We start from the raw sequence: 17,570 nt of genomic DNA on the forward strand, positions 1-17,570 counted from the left end.
CCAGACAGTGCAAAGAATGCAGTACTCCACTACAGAGAGTTATGCGACGCCTCTCAGCAGGAGATTATTGGCTGGAATCAACTTGGTTGGTTCCGGAGAGAACTGATGCGCTTTTCACTCTTCCAGCATCGAAGAATGAAATACATGTCACAACAGATCCGAAGTTGCATGTGCAGTATCAGTTGGGTTGGAAATATCGTATCATTGTATGTTACTTGTAAGGTACTCTTATGTCGTGCAGAAGTAATCATTAACAAGTTAGCAGGCAAGACTTGAACCGCTACAATTCAACATCCAAAGAGACCATGCTGGAGGTCAAACTAAGATCATTGATGGCATGGAAACGAACGAGAAGGAAACCTGTTGGAGACATGGTGCATTGTCAACTCAGATTAAATCGCAGATGGATCAGGTTCACGACTTCTTGAAAGAGCAAGAACGAAGGTCAGATGAACTGTCTGAAATCAAGGGAGAGATTGCCCAGTTCCTCAATGTACTGCAGAAGCTGAAATCAGCAGCGAATGATGCGAATCAACTTAACGCAACCAATGATGAGATTCTTGACACGCAGATAGGGGCAAACCTTTCGGGCCGTGATGGCATGGAAGAATCCAGTGGAATCTGAGGAGTCACTCCCGGGAAATTGTCTCTTTAACCTTCATCGTCGAGATACCCACTTAGTGCCGTCAATATATTCATTTATATTATTTAGGTAAAGTTATTTGTGTTCATATTAGAGAAGTTTACTCGTCGTCTTTATTCTGGAAGTTAGGGCTCTCCACATGGGCGATTATATAGCCCTAAATATGCTATCACTTGACACACAGACTTGTCATTTATACTGTGTCAGCATTGCCCATAACCAGACCTACTCAAGTTGGCTCCACAAAGCTTAGGCAATCGTAAGGCTCGAGCTAAGGACATGATATCAGACTCGGAAATTGTAACTTTAACATATGCTTTTTACAATTTGTGATGTCTATATTTTGACTCCTTGGTTCCTTTTGCTGAGTACCGGGTGCTCTGATAAGTATGAACGCATAATATTTCAATTACTTCCAGATACTATCGTAACCTTGAATACAAGACCGAAAAGTGAAACGCTCCATAAACACCATATATTTCAAGCTGCTGCTTGTCCTACAATAATTGAGATATATCCATCATTCTTCGGAATTGGAAGGCCCTTTTTTGCGAGCGTTATTTTCCTCTTGGACCTTTTCATGGGAGTTAGACTACCCTAGCCTGTATATAACCATAAGTCTGCAACTGAAGCGTTGACTAGACGGAGCTGGACAATTTCGTCAGACTTCTCGGTGTCTTCATATTTAGGTGCTTCAGCGGGTACCTCTTCTTCAAGGACAACTTCTTCCGAAGGAGCCTCCGCAGCAGAGACCTCTTCTTCATACACAAGTCCCTCCTCAAGAAGAGCGTTGTCAGAGACAGGTTCAGCAAGAACCTCTTCTTCCAAGGTAGGTTCTTCCGCAGGGTCTTTCACAACAGGATCCTATTCTTCATCGACAGAGTTCTCCTCATGGCGAGGATCTTCCCATGCAGGCTATATAATAGGATGGACTTCTTCGTCTTGAAAAGGGTCATCTTCACCGTCAGCTTTGCCAATTAGTGGCTCTTCTTCCCGGTTAACTTCTTCAACAGGTGCCTCTTCCTCGCAGCAGATTTGTCCACACAAGAGGCATCTTCTTCATACAAAAGTATCTCCCCAGAAAGACCATCTTCACAGACCGGTTCAGCAGGGTAGTCTGCTTCCCAGATGGCTCCAACAGTGGACGCTGTACCATACGGATCTCTCCTATTTATACCGTTAGTCTATGAATTCCAAATTTGCGTACCCAGGTTCAATAAGATGGAATTACCCTTTTTACTTGCCCGTTCCAAGAAAGGCAAACGATCAGAAAGAATCTGAACCACCATCTTCAAGACACTGACTCCAAAATGATCATCCTGGCCAACAGCTTCGTAAACTTCGTCCATATTATATCTACCTTCGTATAGACCTATCATTTCTTATAGTTTAGCTTGATTTATAATGGAAACCCAGGTTTCATCTTCAAGGAGTTTTGAAAACGCATCCTTGGATTCCGAAGTACATCAGACATGGTATCTCTTCCCCAAACGTTGAATGTACTTCTTGGATAAATCTTCAAGAGCAGTCAGGCCATACTTCCTAAAGGTTAGGTAAATGAGGACGATTCTCCTAAACTCCCTCGCGAGGTCAGATGTGTCTTCATTGTGGCTGAGTTTATTGTCTCGTATTTCCCTGTGTATAAAAAATGGACCAATGAATGGCCGACATCCTCATCGATATCATGTAATGTGATACATACGGAGAAGATGTATTGCGGATGGAATAGGGGGTATTCCTGGGTAAAATTTGTTGGAACACCGTAACATTTTTTTCCCAATCTCCAGAGTAGTGAGCGGCGTTTCGTCGTCTAGCAGAAGGATTAGAACTAATCTCCTATGCCAGTGAGTGAAGTACTTATGATGACAGTAATCGATGATAGTCGATCTTAGGAGATGTCTCCATGAACATCGAACTATTAGATGTTCCGAGTTGCTTCCCCTTTTTGATATTCCTCTCTTTTGCATCATATTGGAAGTGTGGTTGGGAAACAAGCCAGAAGTGAGAGAACGGGCGAAAAAAAGTTTCAAGAGAAGTTATAGAACGATGATTGTCTTCATATACCTCCCGGCCTGGTAGACGCCCTAGGTCTCAAAATGAGGGGAAACGTAACTATGAGTTGTCCTGTAACTAACACGTCAGGTGTAGAGTGGCAAATGAACATGTACTTATTACTTCTGATCTCAAATAGGCCTCCAATGTCGTTATGAGGAGTGTAGTTGACCTGGAGACCCAATAAAACTCACCCTTTTGCTATGTACGTTGGTTCCAGCATTCTATCTAGGCAGATCTTATATCAGTTTCAGACTTACCTATCACTTCGGAAACAGTTGTCACAGAATGACTCGGAGGCTGCATTGGAAGACATCCCTGTACCAGTATCACATGTAAGTGATCATTGTCTCAGGCGGTTATCAGATACTAACGATGACCCAGTCATTCCGAAATCGATAATTGCCTGTTAGCTGTTGGAGACATACGGTCCGAGGGAATAACTAACTTAACCGGGCTTTCGTTGCAGTTAGACAGAATGATTGCCTTCATGATACTCCAAGTTCTCATACAAAATGTATGACACCGGAGTACCAGGAGTATCATAATGATATCCATCTTTTCAGTCGATCCTCCTGTATACCAGTATTACTTTCATTTGAGGTGTTGGCATGTTGACAACATGTCAGCTACTTTACTCAGAGCTTTGACGGTGCGGTTCCCGTATGCATTCTTGGTTTGCGCCCTGGTTCATCCGACATGTGGGACGCTTTGCTATATGTAATAATGTCTGCAAGAAAGCTCGATTAGGTCCAATGGAGACAGACACATCATCGACGATGAGTAGAGGTGGGGTACTGTAGGTGAGAGAGTAGACAAGGCTCCGTAGTGTGTCTAGATGTAGAGCCTCTAGCTGTTCTCCTGTTTCAAAGACTTGAATCGAGTGTAGTTGAGAATTTCTCTTTCATTGTAACCTTAGTGCTCAAGACTTGCATTTGGAGAGATTTACTTCCTTTCGAAACCCAAGCCCATAGGTTTTTGTGTTCAATAATAATAATAATAATAATAATAATAATACTAACAATGGATGATACTAGCAGTCCCACAAGTGTACGCAAAATTCGCGATTTCTTGGAAAAGAAAGCGTCCACAGGAGTTCTTCCAGTGCTCCTAGTGCTTTCAACGAACATGAACAGAAAGTGATCAATGAAGGTCTTCAGGAGCGGGTCAGGGAAGTCGAACGATAAGACGGTCAAACAAGGAACTTTCCCTAGGAGATCAACGTCGGCCAACGAGCTCGGCGGAGAAACAGACGTATAAAGAATCGACCGAGGATGGCAACAGCAGAAATGACAGTGAAATTGAACTGGTACATACAGACCTAGGAAGATCACCCATTACCCACAACAACTATTGCTAGAGCAGATGTCTACGAACTCGAGTGCAAGAACGAACAGGCAGACCGGAAGACCAAGGAGCTTGCCAACCGGATTAAGGAATGTGAGGATGAAATAGAAGGCTAACACGATGAGATAAGCGCTCTCCAAGAAAAGGAGTTCGAACTTATACAATGTGCAAAGGGGAACAGGGAAGATCTTACTAATCAGACCGAAGAATTGCGCCAGAAGCTCCGAAATAGCCATAATCGAGAGTGAGAACTCATGAACAACTTCAGCAGAGTCGCCAGATCCAGGAAAACCTGCGGATAGAGCTTGAGAAAGCCAAAATGCAAGCTGTTCGGCAACTTGTGTCAAAGTGAAGATAGAGAGCGTGAATCCGAACTGCGACAGTACACAAGAAGAGAGCAGGGACAAGCTTCACTTGAATCGCTACAGCAGCTGGTTGAAACGACTGTTGAAGGAATTCCTCAGTTCATTGAGCAACAGCTGAGCTCATCAGCGACAAACTCCCAGCAGGTCATCAATCCGCGCCATCCGGGCGATATAGAAGCCCTTGCCCAGCAACGTCATCAAATTTTTCGTTTGAAGCAAGCCAACAGCCATGCCCAGTGAGAAGCTGATGAATTCGCCTTCGAAACCGACCGAGCCAATTCAGAGGCAGAATGTTTACTGCAGGCAGCTAGAGATCATGAAGTCGGAGAGAAGAAGCAACGGAAGGGCGAAGACGTTTTGGCATTGACTAGGAAACTGGAAAGGGAGGGATCACGTCAGAACTCCTCTCTTCATTACTGTAGCCAAGGGCCCGATCTAATTAATAGATAGGGGCATCTTAGCATGTATCAGATAGGGAGTTAAGGATGAGAGCAGAAGAAGGTTATCATGGAAGTTAGGACACCACTTCTCTTGTCTACTGTATATTGTACTGTTAAGTTTTTGGTTAATCGGTCTCAAATATCGATTCTGCTGCTGGATTAGCTGTTCTCATTAGATTTTGCGATCTAATGAAAGTAAATCAACAATAAAACTTATTAATTCCATCCTGGGGCAGTAGTTATTCAATTCAGGCATACTTCATATGCTCGTCTTGGCGAAAGACTGCTGAAGATAGTCGACAGCATTATGTCTGAGTTGAGAGAGTGAGAGTAAGATGGAATAAATACCAAAAATTAGTTCAATCACCGTCACTATCTGTTAAACTCCATCAACTCAAATATGTATTAGCAGTTAAAGGTGATCTGTTATCATCATGAAGGAAGAAACAGCGGAGGTCACGTGCTCCACGCCGTTGCGGACGGTGGCTTGGCTGCATTGTGGCGGCCCCTTGCCAAGTAGCTTCAGATTGTCAAATACGATTTTATTTTTCTTCCATCCTGGCATTGCTACTAAGTCCTCTGGCATGCAAGAAACGAACCACTATTACGGATTTGAATGAAGTGGAATGATATTACAAGCAGCTTTTGATTCATGATTTTACTGTCTTCTCACGACAATCATCCCATGTATTAACCAACAATTGCTGTGCGAGCCCTTTTGAACCAGCAGATCTTAGCTTCCAGGAGGCAGTCAGATACGCGCCCTCTCACTTCGCCGAACCTGAAAAGTCACTACCATGCGCGTTAGCCGTCTTTCAACGGTGGCTGCCGTTTTGCTACTGGCAATTGGCACAACTGCGGTTGAAAGCTCCTCGGACAGCAGCGTTGTAGGTAGCAAGGCCGACATCGTCGAACCACCGCCAGGACTTTCGGATCCTCTGTCGCCGCAAAAAGGCTCCTCCAAGACCGGTCCCAAGGGGACGCTGGATGCCCCCGTCGATGGCAAGGATGGCAAGCCTCACGACGGACCATGGGTGGAAACTGCAGCTGAGCGAGATCGCAAGAAGGAAAAAGCGGACGGAAAGGCGTATACAGTCGCGGATACAGAACGAGTCGGAGATCGTGTAGGACTGGATGGAAAAGCGATTCCGCATTCAAATGAAGGGGTCATGGACGACCCTAGTAGATTGGGTCCTAAAGAAGGAACGAGAGGTACCGAGGGTGGTATGACGGAGAAGACGAAAGATACCAAGCCATCAAAAGACAAGGTGCCGGAGAAACCTAAGGAGGCTCGTCCTTTGCCACATAGCGAACAAGAGAAAATACCAGGTTATGAGGAGTCGTACGAGGTTACGGAGCAAAAGTCAGGGGATACTTTGCTTGAGGTTTGTTTTATGCCGTTTTTAACAGAAGTGCACTTGCTAACAAAGCTCTTCTGGTAGAAGCCTGATGACCTCCCCGAAAAACCTCACGATATTCCTCTTCCGAAATCTCCAGGACGAACAACTGACGACCGTCTCGATTATAAAGCTACATCACCTGGCAGGAAGCCTTTTACCAAAACGGACAGCTCGTCCATTGGGGCTGTTGGCGGAGGAAATGTTTTCAGTCCTATACATTCATTGTTCCTCTCATTCACAATGATTTTGTTCTCGGAAATTGGCGATAAGACATTTCTGGTCGCTGCGCTCATGGCAATGCGTCATCCTCGTCTAGTTGTCTTCAGCGCCGCTTTCTCTGCCTTGATTACAATGACCGTTCTGTCTGCTGTCCTCGGGCATGCTGTACCCACGCTTATCCCTGCAGCCTACACGCAATTTGCAGCGGCAGTTTTGTTTCTCGTTTTCTCCGCCAAAATGTTTAAAGAAGGACGTGATATGTCACCAGATGAAGGTGTGGGTGAAGAGATGAAAGAAGTTGAGATGGAATTGGAAGAAAAGGAGCATGAACAGCGACGTATGAGGAACCGCCGACGATCCTCGGTCACTCCATATGCACTTGAAGCAGGGCGCGGCGGTCGTACACGCTCAACTAATCGTCTCCCTTCGCCACCCGAGAGTGCCTCCTCCGCATCGTCGCGAGAAGTGTCGCCTGAGCGCGGCTTTTCGTTGAATACCATCACTGCAGGAGCTAGCAACCTTTTCTCTCTTCTGCTAAGTCCTGCATGGGTCCAAACTTTTGTCATGACTTTCCTCGGTGAATGGGGAGACCGCAGCCAAATCGCCACGATCGCCATGGCTGCTGGGCAGGATTACTGGTGGGTTACTATTGGTGCTGTTGTCGGCCATGGTATTTGCACAGCTGCCGCAGTCATTGGCGGTCGAGCAATTGCTGGCCGAGTCAGTCTTCGTGCAGGTATGCTCTGTGTTTTCCTTGACGTTGTTGTATATGGCAGTACTAACCATACTTTGCAGTCACTCTGGGCGGAGCAGGTGCTTTCCTTGTCTTTGGTATCATCTACCTCATTGAAGCGATATTTTGAGGATATGCCTTCTTTATATTGTTCTATAATTGTATTGGTATACGACTGTTACTATAATACATCTTTGTCATGGCTGTGGTCAATTTTCATGGGACAAGAGAATCGAATACGGTATGATTACTGTAAATTACAATGACGCCGAATCCATACCGGCACAATAGTAATGCCGATCGCCGAAAAGAACTCTGAAGTGCGAACCTACGACTGCTTTCTTCGACCAGAATGAAGAGGATATTCAAGCTCAGTATGATAATCTTGGTAATACTCGCATGGAACAATCGAATAAGCTGGTAATAAGTCATATTTAACCCGTTGTGTTGGCGAATTGATGAGATTTCGAGGTTCTATGGCTGCCATGAAACCTCGTTCCGCTCGTTTCCTGGTCGATTCCAAATTCAACGCTCATGTCTGTCATTCGTCAGCGTAACTTTTTTTAAATACTGCTATTAGGAACCTCTCTCTATCGTCAGCATGATAATCAAGTTGGTATAGAAACAAAATATCCGCATGGAATAATTGGGTAAGCTGAAAGCAAGACAGATCGACTCGTGGCTCGTTGACTTGGGTGAGAGTTCGAGTTCGAGGTTCTATGGCTGCCAGTAGAACCTCGTCCCCGTCATCTGATTGGCCGGTTACATCGCATCCTGATGCTCAATGAGTCTCTACATCAACTCATTTCTCTGTATATCTCTATTAAGAGCCTCTTTTTGCATATTGAATTGCGAATGTACCATATCGTTTCGGTCGATTTTTAGCCATTTCTGAGTCAGGTATGATGGCCTAACTCACCTAGGGTTAAACATAGGGTTTGGGTTATGGTTATGGTTATGGTTATGGTTTAGGGTTTAGGGTTTAGGGTTGCGATTGTAGCTCTCTATGCTAAATAATGCGATTTATGTATGCAAACAAGTAGTTTAGGATCCAATAATCATTAAAACGACACAAAAATCAATGTACATATGCTATAAGTTGTGCTATCGAAAAATTGTGATACACCAAAATTTGCTGTATTGAAATTGTCACCAGTGCCGGCAATATCCTCGAATTTCTTTCTTTTGTCTTTTTGTTACGAGTCACCTGTAGGGTTCCGGAGGATAAAGGGCGGGTTAGGTTTAGGGTTAGGTTTAGGGTTGTAATAAAAACCTGTTTTGTGACGATATGGGTCGGTTTTGTATCGTATGAAATCCAAATAACGTTTACTGATTTGATGATGCTACATAAAAGACAACTAAAGATTGTAAGTTCTAGTAATACATTTGTAAAACTAATACGTGCCTTGGCATACTGTCATTTACGAAACTAAGGAGCGAGCGGTGAGAGCCGTGGCAGAACCAACCCTAGTGTTAGGATAGTCTGTCATCCCCCAGGTTTTTTAACAAGAAATTCTCCTCTTTTTCTTTCTCTTCTCAGCATCACAACAGCTTGCATTGTTGCCTTCGTTCACATCGATCAATTCCGAAGACAACATCTTGCATGCAATTGCTTCAATCCCATGTACTAGCAATCTTATCTTATCAGCATACTCTTTCCTGATTATGTCGTCTTTTGTCAACCCACTTCTCAAGTACCCTGATACCGCGACTCCGCGTACCACGCGGTCGGCCGCAACCCCAACACAAACCCCTAACATGACAAAGGACTCACGTAAGGCTGCGACTGCTACTCCAGTAGCTGCAAAATCTGTAAAGTTGCAACAAACTACCACCACTACTACACCCCGACGGTCGCAGGTTCCTGGCGGAAGGCGAAGCACCAGAAGTCAGAGTCGTGAAGCCGATGAGGCAATCGCCCAAAACGGCAACGGCAAGGGTAAAGGGAAGAAAGCTCAACCTGGTCAGTATAGCGATAACAATCACCTACATTGATTATTTCGTTATTTGTTTTTACGTCTCCTTGAGATCGCTCTCTTCTCTTTTACCCCCCACCTTGAGACTTTTTGCCGATTACCATCTCACTTCCCCATTTGCTTGTTACATACATACAAAGACGATCAACTCAACACCATGGGAGAGACACAGTCAAAATAAATAGACGCTGACTATGTCTCGACAGACTTGGCACCTGTTGGTGAAGAGGCTGATGCTGAGCATGAGGAAGATGTTGAATCCTCAGCTGTCTCTTCGAGCGCAGCACGGCAACAGTTGAATAGCGAACTGGAGCATGAAGCTATTCCTGATTCGCCCAATGGCCACGACGTGTCTGGCGCTACCCTTCTGCCTGGAGACTCTGATGCTGATGGGGATGAGATCGATGCCATTGCTATGGCCGAGTCGCTTCCCAATTTACAAGCTGCATCTACACGGCTGCTTGACTTTTTCTCCTCCAGCTTCTCGTCGCCTAGCCGCATCGCAGAGCTTGCGCGACATTTGGCAAATCCCAAGAGCAGTCAAAGTAGAAAGTTACAATACCTAAGCACCAACTTTTCTTCCCAGTTGGAATTCTTTGGCTCGGATGTTTACATCCCCCTGGACAGAATGGCTACCATCTTTCCACCTATTGAGCACGAATCAAAGTCTTGGCGTGTTGATGGCATCATCTACAAGTCAAACTGTGCTCAGCTGGCCTTGGAGATTCTGACTCGAATCACAATGACCGAAGATGTTGAAGAGAGCTTGTATGCGCTCGAAGGCCAGTTTCCATTGCCGTTTTTGAAAACACTGGCAAGCGACAATCTAGTCAACGACGCGGGGAAGAGCGGTCTCCGTCGTCAGACGTTCGATCTGGCACTTCAAGTGAGAACTCAATTCCTGAAGATGCGTCTTCTCATTGAGAAGGACCAAAAGGGCCTTGACCCTAACTTGTTGCTACATGATGTGTTTTACAACGAAAATCTCGATACGCAGGCTTCAGCAGATACGGTATCTTCACTCCGTGGGTTTCCTCTGCCAGCATTCCAAGACAGCGTGGGAAATCTTCCAGAACAGTATGTTCAGGATGTTCAGGACCAGCTCCGTGAAATCACCGGCTGCTTCAATGCTGATGGTCAAGTTGACTTTGATGCACTTGAGGAACGGTTTCCTTGGGAGGAATTCATTTTTACAGTCGCCAAATGGCTTCGTTCAAGAAATGAAGAACTCAACCGTCACTTGGACCAACAACCTCGTGTGGAAGATATTCTCGATAAGATTGAGAACTCGTTCAATCAAGCAGGTGACGCGGTTCTTGACACCCAACTAAATGAATCTGAATCAGCATTTCAAGGACAACAGGCTAGTCAGCAACAGCGGCGTGAGCTTCTTCCCGCAGCGGAGATTATGGAGAAACGTGAGATAAGCGGAGCAAAATCTTTCGGCAACGATTTGGGTTCCTTGGTTGCTCTTGCTCGAGTCAAGGAGCGACTAAGCACGGGAAATGTGGCTATCTCTGGTAGACAAAATGTGCCGGAACCTGGAGCTCGTTTCTCGAGGGTAACTAAGGCGACTGCGCGAAGATCGCTCCCGGTAACACCACAACCGGGTCAACCTGCAGGACGAACGGCGGGACACCATGGTAGAGTGAATCGAAGATTGCAAAGCAGTGCCCAAGCATTTATCGACCACCAGACTACTGCTTCTCGAGTGTCACCAATTGACTCACAAAGACTTGGCGGCGGTGCCAGCTCATCGCGCAAACGCGCACGAGAAGATGACATCGATGAAGATGAAGATGGCGAATTCGAGAGTGACGACAGACGCATAGATCTAGATGATAGGCGTGCTCAAAAACCCGTGCAAAATGCAAAACGTGCAAGATACGATAACCAACGAGAAGACTCGACAGGTCTTTCTCCGCCTGTTCGTCGAGCTGCTCCATCTGCCACTGCGGCGTCTGGATCTCAATCATCACCTCCAAAACCGGCACAAATTCGTCGAAACTGGACAGTTCAAGAAGATGAGGAATTCATTCGTCTAGTGGAGGAGCACGGTACTAGCTGGTCCAAGATCAAGTCTCAAGACGAACTTGGGAATAGAGTGCTTCTTTCACGAAAGCAGGTCGATTTGAAAGATCGCGCACGAAACTTGGTGATGATCAAATTGAAGTAAGTCCTTCGCCCTCCTGTTTCGAGATTGAAGAGGCCGTATACTAAGCTGTGAGGACAGAGGTGGATTGCCGTATAATGAACTTCCGAAGAACTTTGATCAAGTCCCATTGAAAAAAGCAGACGTTGAGAATCTTCGGAAAAGAGGTATTCATATTCCAGACAGACAACCGCCACGTCAAATCAACTTTTCTTGATTTGAAAATGCTCTGGTCTAAGCCGCCGATACCACCACGTATATACAGTCTTTTTTATGCTATTTATTTCCAATTGACCTCTTGCACAAATGTTGTAATCTACCTGTTTAACCCTAAGTACGCAGTCCTATCTGCATACATCGATGATGAATTATGTAGAAGACCTTGTCAAGATCTCCAAAAGTCTCACCGCAATAATCTCGCCCATCAGATCGTACCCTTTGTCCGTAAAATGCAATCCATCATCCCAGATTTGCTCCCGGCGTTGTTCATCCATGGTATGATATGGAATCGCAGATTTGAGGTCAAATGTATAACTAGATTTTATCAACACTTACCACTGACTAGGAAGATTTGGGGTGGGATTGGAAACATACAATCGATCCTCTTTATGCTCCAGGATCAATTTATTCAACGCATCTCGATTTCGATCTAATTTCTGCGAGCGATATGCGCATTCAGGCACGGTGAGAGCGAGGATTTTGGTGGTTGGTGAGGAGGTTAGGGCTTGAGACCAGGTTGTTTTGAGCCCCGTGTAGATTTCGTCTGGCGTGAAGGAGCCGTAGCCTAGGTCACTTTATTGATGGATAGGTTCAATGTTAGATTGACCTCACTAGATAGGTAGGTGGATGAGTAGGAGAGAGGATACTTTGTTCCACCGAGCACGATGACCCAGTCGTATGTTTTTGTGTCTACTATAGTCAAATATTGTAGTGTCAGACTACTTAACTGCTCTCTATTTGGGATTCCCCTGGAGCCTTTTGAGAAGAACATACATCTCCTCTTCATCCTCTCCAAAAACCGTCCAGGAGGACAATTCACCAAATCGCCTGGTTGACCTTCAACGTCGATCTCGATTTGTCCATCGTCAGCCCCAAGGGTTGAAGGGTCCAGTTCGGCGGAGAGCACTTGTTCTTTGAGAGCGAGTGCGTAAGGGTGGTTGGGTTCGATACCGTAGGATCGAAAGCCTGCGGTTAGGGAGTTGCCGAAGCAGAGGATTTTGAGGGGCATTTTCTAATAGATGGAGAGGATGTATTCCTAGGAAAAGTATATTGATGTCAGGCTAGTTTTGATGCGTAGTTGGAGATGACTGTGGGGGTGGCGGGGGCTCCAGCAGTGCATGGCTGTGTTCTCTTCTTGGAGATATTCCATCCAATGTTCTCCCACAACATGGAAGTGGGACAAAAGAAGCCATTGCTATTTATTATAATTGGCTATGTCTTGTTACATTCATTGTGTGAAAATGCCCTTTGGACTCTACAAAGGATTCAAGCACATTCCTTTGACTATACAATGGGTTAGGGACAGCCTTGCTCCAGCTTTATCACCCATGGCCTTTGCACTTTCTTAATGCAAGTTATGTTAATGTGCATTATTAGTCTGGCTTATGTACACAACATTGTCAGTCTTCCTTAACAGGAAATCTCCTTGTCAGATTCGCTTTGCTCTCTACACTCAATGGTCTAGATGCGGATGTGGAATTGCCACAACCAAGGCTGGGATGAGCATACAAGAGCCCAACTCGCCCCCCCAAGCAGTGCTCTTTGGAGATCAACAGTCATCGTCTTTTCTCTTGCTTTCTGGTCTATGGTTATATCAGAGCAGAAGTCCACTTTCTCACGTCTATCCCGACCTCAACAACCTCCATGGATGACAGCAATGATATATACTGAAGTTCAACCTTTTGCTGAGCGACCAAAAGGTCTTTCTGCTTCACAAATGACTGCGACAATATTCCTTGGATGGGCAACCTCGGAAATGGTACCAATATTGTACCCTGTTCAGTTCTGCGATCTCAACCCCCGTCCATGGACCCGGGAAAAGTGACTACTTTTCCTCCTGTGAAACGTTCTCCTGCAAAACGTGTGCACCCAATATGTCTTGAGTCCTCAGCATCAACTGGTAGCAGAATGCATATGAATTCTCGGCGTTGGCAAGGCGGTGTTCAATACTCTATCCAGGAACCAATTCACATCACGCTAATATAATGGCGACTATAATATTCCGTGGTACTTTGGGCAGATCTCCACCATAGATCTACGAAGAGACCTGGTGCCTGCAGCCACTCATCATCATTCTATATCGACGTTTTGGACTGGAGGAAATGGAGAGGGATCTGGATGATGATATTCCGGAAGCTGAGGATGATGGATTTGTGACTCGGATGATGAGGAAGGTCTGGTTGAGGAAGGTGAAGAGTGTTATGAAGAAGAGCTTATGGAGCAGAATCTGGATGACAATATACCTGAGGGATTCCCGGGAGACCGTGAAGACGATGAACACAATAAACACAATAAACACAATGAAGACGATGAAGATGATGAAGATGGCGAAGAGGAATGAACGAATAGTGCTCTCAATTCCTCTTCAGCCTTGAAAGATAAGGTCGGAAGCCATGGCTCAGGTGGATGAACCCCCCGGAACCCAGCCAAACCGGAACGCTCAGCGAATGTTCCAGTGCAAGCTATCCTCGTGGTTGGTGACACCAAGATCCATGGATGCCATTCCAGACGATTATTTGAGGGTCGATATAGTGTCCGACGTCAAGTACACAAATATTGTCAGCTCACAATCTAAGGCAATCGATATGGCAAGGATAAGGATGTCAAGGAGGCTTATGTCAAGCACAAGATCCTGCTTTATGAGGAAGCCGTAGAACCCAAAGGAGCCCTTCAGAGAGTTACACCGATTTTTATTGTATCTGTTTATTCAGCAGATCCCTGTTATATAGCAACTACCTCTTCGACCTGTTTTCGTTTGCCATGGGCTTGCACATACAACTCATTATCTATACAGCTATCCACGCATCCATGGAGATCAGGGATCGAAGAAGTCAACTGCTACTATCTCGTCTGTACAATCCAACAATACCGCAATAGAAGACTTGCAGTCGACATTCAGGTGGCTCCGGAGTTCATGGTCGATACATATTATTAAATGCACTCAAACGATTGCTCCACCACTCTCACCAGGCCGAGTCTATGGCAGGAGCGATTTAGATGTCTACCTCTCCGTCATCGAGATGGAAATAATAGATCAGCTCTAGAACTACAGAACAGCTCGAATCTACTTACGAGCAGGTACTCCAAAGAATATTCCCACGTGGCCGATAGTATAACCGTCCTTCCGATTTCATTTCTTCCGTTCCATACCCTGATACTGGAAGACGAAGCGATCAGTGGAGGCGAATATCAAAAACAAGCAGTAGTTTTCTGGGACTCCTGTGAACTAGATCGAAAAGCTGCGCTCGTAATATTTGATCTAGTATGGTAGTAAATAGCTAGCTGTGGTCATTATATGTGGTGACGTGACGGTCGAATATTATGGGAGCCCTGTAGGAGATGGAACATCAGTCACGACAGCCAACCTCCGCTATGCGTCAAACTGAGATGCTCGAACCTAGGCGAGAGTGATATCTGGGACACCGAATATATCTGTGTGTACGGGAATCCCCAGGTGTTGAGTATCAACACCGGAATATTAGTTATTCCGTTCCGACTACCTGGGATATCCCCTTTACTCATGTAATTATCCTTCTCCTCCCTTTTTGGGAACCAGTCGTAATATTAGGAATAACTTCAATATTATTAGACTCACCACGTAGGGCAGTTGGACTGCCCTTGCCGCAATCCTGTGCTTCGTGATCCAGGACCCGGCTAAACCAACAATATCAATAGAAGCCATTAGTCAATTATCCAGCGCAAAAGATCAGTCCGACATGGAGTAATAGCGAGCATCTGCCGCACCCACCTGAAAAGAGTTGCCAGCTAGCTCCAGGCTATTTCGCTAGGGGAGGAATTTTTTGGATGCAGTCACAAAATGGCTTTCAATCAATATCAATCAATCCTTTGTTTTTGTAATCCATGTATATAGCCCAATACCAACAACTAGTAACTTGGTGCTAATTATGTTCCTCCTGTAGGAAGGCAGCGGATGGCTCACCCTTGCCCAGGGTTAGACACTGCTGGCAGCCTGGAAATATCGGTTTAACAAAGAGTTCGGGCGGGGAAGCTGCATGGATTAGTTGTTTAGATCTTGATATCGACTTTCTGATTTGCTGGTAACTGAATTAGCAGTTAAATAACCTCATTTTTAAACGAATCTAAACGAGATGTTCAGCTCAGTGTTGGTAGGCTGCTCAGCCCTAATCAAGTAAAAATAGCTGTCAAGTTGTCAGTTGCATTATTTAGTCTTATCAGCCCCAAAACAGAGTTTCTTATTTGTCAATCTCAATCAAGTGTGGGGGTATATAAAGCGTAGGGAAGGGTTCTCATATTTCCCTCATATCAAGACTTCGTTCCACCTACCTATTTTCCCATCTGTATCGGTGCAGTTATCTGCAAAGCATTCATCCACCATGCCTGGCCTTTACAAGCAGACGGTCCCCGTCTTCATTCACTACTTGATTAACCTCTCGCACTTGCTTACGAAAGGCGCCCAATTCTGCGAACAGAAGGAGGGTATGACAGCTGCATCTATGCTGTCATTTCGGCTCATCGAGGATATGAGGGGGTAAGCTCTACTACTAGGCGCCTGGGAACTGGTTGAAACCACTCATATAACTAACCGACTATTTTCCCCAACAGACTGGCGTACCAAGTCCAAAGCTGCTCCAACACAGCAAAATTCACCATCGAGCGCCTTGGACCTCACGATGTCCCAACGCTAGAAGATACCGAGACCACCTTTGACGAACTCCAAGAACGCATCAAGCGCACAATCGAGATCCTCGAGACAGCCAAGCCCGAAGCCATGGATGCGATGGAGGATAAAGAAGTGATCATGGAGACCAAAATGGGTAACTTCCGGTTTGCGACTGGTCAGGAATACGTGTCAAATTATGCGATTCCGAATTTCCACTTTCATTTGACGACGGCTTATTGTATTATGCGGCATTTGGGGGTCCCGTTGGGGGCATTTGATTATTTGAAGGATGTTTTTCATAAGGTGTAGGCAGGGCTTCTAATCGTGATGGACTTTGGTACTGGCTGGTATTATCAGTCCGGCCAGGTGTGAAAGATATAGCTCGATAACACGTAATTCCTTTTAGAGATGACAGTGGTATTATGAAGACGCTGGAATAGTTCGTATAGACTAAAGCCCTAACCCTAACACAACTAGTTAGCCGTAGTTGCGACCATATGGACCTTTAACAATAATAATACTGTCAGCCATGTATTACGGCTAGGCTTGATATGAAATATACAGCATAGAACCCACACGCTACGAAGCCAACTTGCAGGAGTGCTGGCACTATTTAAGAAAAGCGTTGTATTGAACAGGCTGTCACCATAGCCTGTCATTTTACGAAAAAGACACACGGGCGGTAGCTAGGGATACGGGCTCTGTTGGAACAAAAGAGGATACCCCCTTATGGGCTTTCTGGTAATGGTTTGTATTCTGGTGCAAACGTTCCGTATCCGCTCGTACGGTCGTCCTGTGTTGAAATCACGTATCTAATTTCCGACAGGCTGGCCTGTGAGGCTTGCCAGCGTGCTATATGATATATCCATGGATCTCCCTCCGGCGCGTATTAACCATGTTCTGTTGGAACTCAGAATGAGCTAAACCAATTTGGGAATAGGACAAGATTTGCGTATCAAGAAATTTCGAGAATTGGCATCACATTCCGACGCGATATTGAACATTACAAATCAACTTTACAGCCTATCTCTAGAAAGTTCGATTTGCACAAGTGTCGACTTTTGGTGATATCACTTCTATGGAATCTTGTATATAAAAACAGGTTCAATACTCCTAGATAGTGGTTTGAGAGGAGTGCCGGAGAATAGACCTCCTTATACGTATTGTTTAGTGCTCGCCTTCGCTTAGTCATCGCTCTAGTAAACCAACGTTCCGACATGTTCCGAGAGTCATGTGACCCGTAAAAGGTGTCACATGACGTTGCTTAGTTACCAGCTCCCTACGGAGACCTAGAGAGAGACCAATCAAGTCATCATCATCCCACTATAGTGCGTCCGTTATAAAGGGGTCAGCATTGCTGTAGTTAGCTTAGATAACCAATA

The 17,570-nt window shown here is 45.3% G+C and overlaps 6 protein-coding genes across 6 annotated transcripts, besides 3 other annotated features; 4 read left to right on the forward strand and 2 right to left on the reverse strand.

Annotated features, from left to right (window-relative positions):
• Window positions 1-41: 41 nt before the first annotated feature.
• TSTA_099920 (uncharacterized protein) lies at window positions 42-625 on the forward strand (the record flags this gene model as incomplete). Its single annotated transcript, XM_002485937.1, has 2 exons — window positions 42-206; window positions 266-625. The coding sequence occupies 2 exons, from the start codon at window positions 42-44 to the stop codon at window positions 623-625; spliced, it is 525 nt and encodes a 174-aa protein (XP_002485982.1).
• Window positions 626-1,240: 615 nt separating this feature from the next.
• On the reverse strand, window positions 1,241-2,022 carry TSTA_099930 (uncharacterized protein; the record flags this gene model as incomplete). The annotated part of the gene is made up of 4 exons (XM_002485938.1): window positions 1,241-1,507; window positions 1,577-1,700; window positions 1,744-1,810; window positions 1,851-2,022. The coding sequence occupies 4 exons, from the start codon at window positions 2,020-2,022 to the stop codon at window positions 1,241-1,243; spliced, it is 630 nt and encodes a 209-aa protein (XP_002485983.1).
• Window positions 2,023-3,681: 1,659 nt separating this feature from the next.
• Window positions 3,682-3,720: a microsatellite.
• A 1,924-nt stretch (window positions 3,721-5,644) lies between these two features.
• TSTA_099940 (UPF0016 domain protein, putative) lies at window positions 5,645-7,329 on the forward strand (the record flags this gene model as incomplete). The annotated part of the gene is made up of 3 exons (XM_002485939.1): window positions 5,645-6,232; window positions 6,290-7,202; window positions 7,262-7,329. 3 exons carry the CDS (start codon window positions 5,645-5,647, stop codon window positions 7,327-7,329), a joined length of 1,569 nt encoding a protein of 522 aa, XP_002485984.1.
• Window positions 7,330-8,119: 790 nt separating this feature from the next.
• Window positions 8,120-8,189: a microsatellite.
• Window positions 8,190-8,432: 243 nt separating this feature from the next.
• Window positions 8,433-8,461: a microsatellite.
• Window positions 8,462-8,864: 403 nt separating this feature from the next.
• Window positions 8,865-11,620, forward strand: TSTA_099950 (MYB DNA-binding domain protein; the record flags this gene model as incomplete). Its single annotated transcript, XM_002485940.1, has 3 exons — window positions 8,865-9,162; window positions 9,382-11,347; window positions 11,409-11,620. 3 exons carry the CDS (start codon window positions 8,865-8,867, stop codon window positions 11,542-11,544), a joined length of 2,400 nt encoding a protein of 799 aa, XP_002485985.1. The 3' UTR covers window positions 11,545-11,620.
• A 75-nt stretch (window positions 11,621-11,695) lies between these two features.
• TSTA_099960 (uncharacterized protein) lies at window positions 11,696-12,598 on the reverse strand (the record flags this gene model as incomplete). The annotated part of the gene is made up of 4 exons (XM_002485941.1): window positions 12,321-12,598; window positions 12,194-12,239; window positions 11,922-12,119; window positions 11,696-11,861 (listed from the first exon to the last, which is right to left on the reverse strand). Exons 1-4 carry the CDS (start codon window positions 12,553-12,555, stop codon window positions 11,696-11,698), a joined length of 645 nt encoding a protein of 214 aa, XP_002485986.1. The 5' UTR covers window positions 12,556-12,598.
• Window positions 12,599-15,775: 3,177 nt separating this feature from the next.
• On the forward strand, window positions 15,776-16,726 carry TSTA_099970 (uncharacterized protein). Its single transcript, XM_002485942.1, has 2 exons — window positions 15,776-16,056; window positions 16,131-16,726. The coding sequence occupies exons 1-2, from the start codon at window positions 15,902-15,904 to the stop codon at window positions 16,495-16,497; spliced, it is 522 nt and encodes a 173-aa protein (XP_002485987.1). The 5' UTR covers window positions 15,776-15,901; the 3' UTR covers window positions 16,498-16,726.
• The last annotated feature ends 844 nt before the right edge of the window (window positions 16,727-17,570 follow it).

Source organism: Talaromyces stipitatus, genomic scaffold (assembly GCF_000003125.1).
Source record: "Talaromyces stipitatus ATCC 10500 scf_1105507295511 genomic scaffold, whole genome shotgun sequence".
NCBI lineage: Eukaryota > Fungi > Ascomycota > Eurotiomycetes > Eurotiales > Trichocomaceae > Talaromyces > Talaromyces stipitatus.

Excerpts from the sequence above, each read along its gene's own strand:
- TSTA_099970 (XM_002485942.1), top strand. The coding sequence starts at position 15,902 with ATGCCTGGCCTTTACAAGCAGACGGTCCCCGTCTTCATTCACTACTTG. Across the intron at positions 16,057-16,130 it reads CTCATCGAGGATATGAGGGG|ACTGGCGTACCAAGTCCAAA; the intron begins GTAAGCTCTACT and ends TTTCCCCAACAG.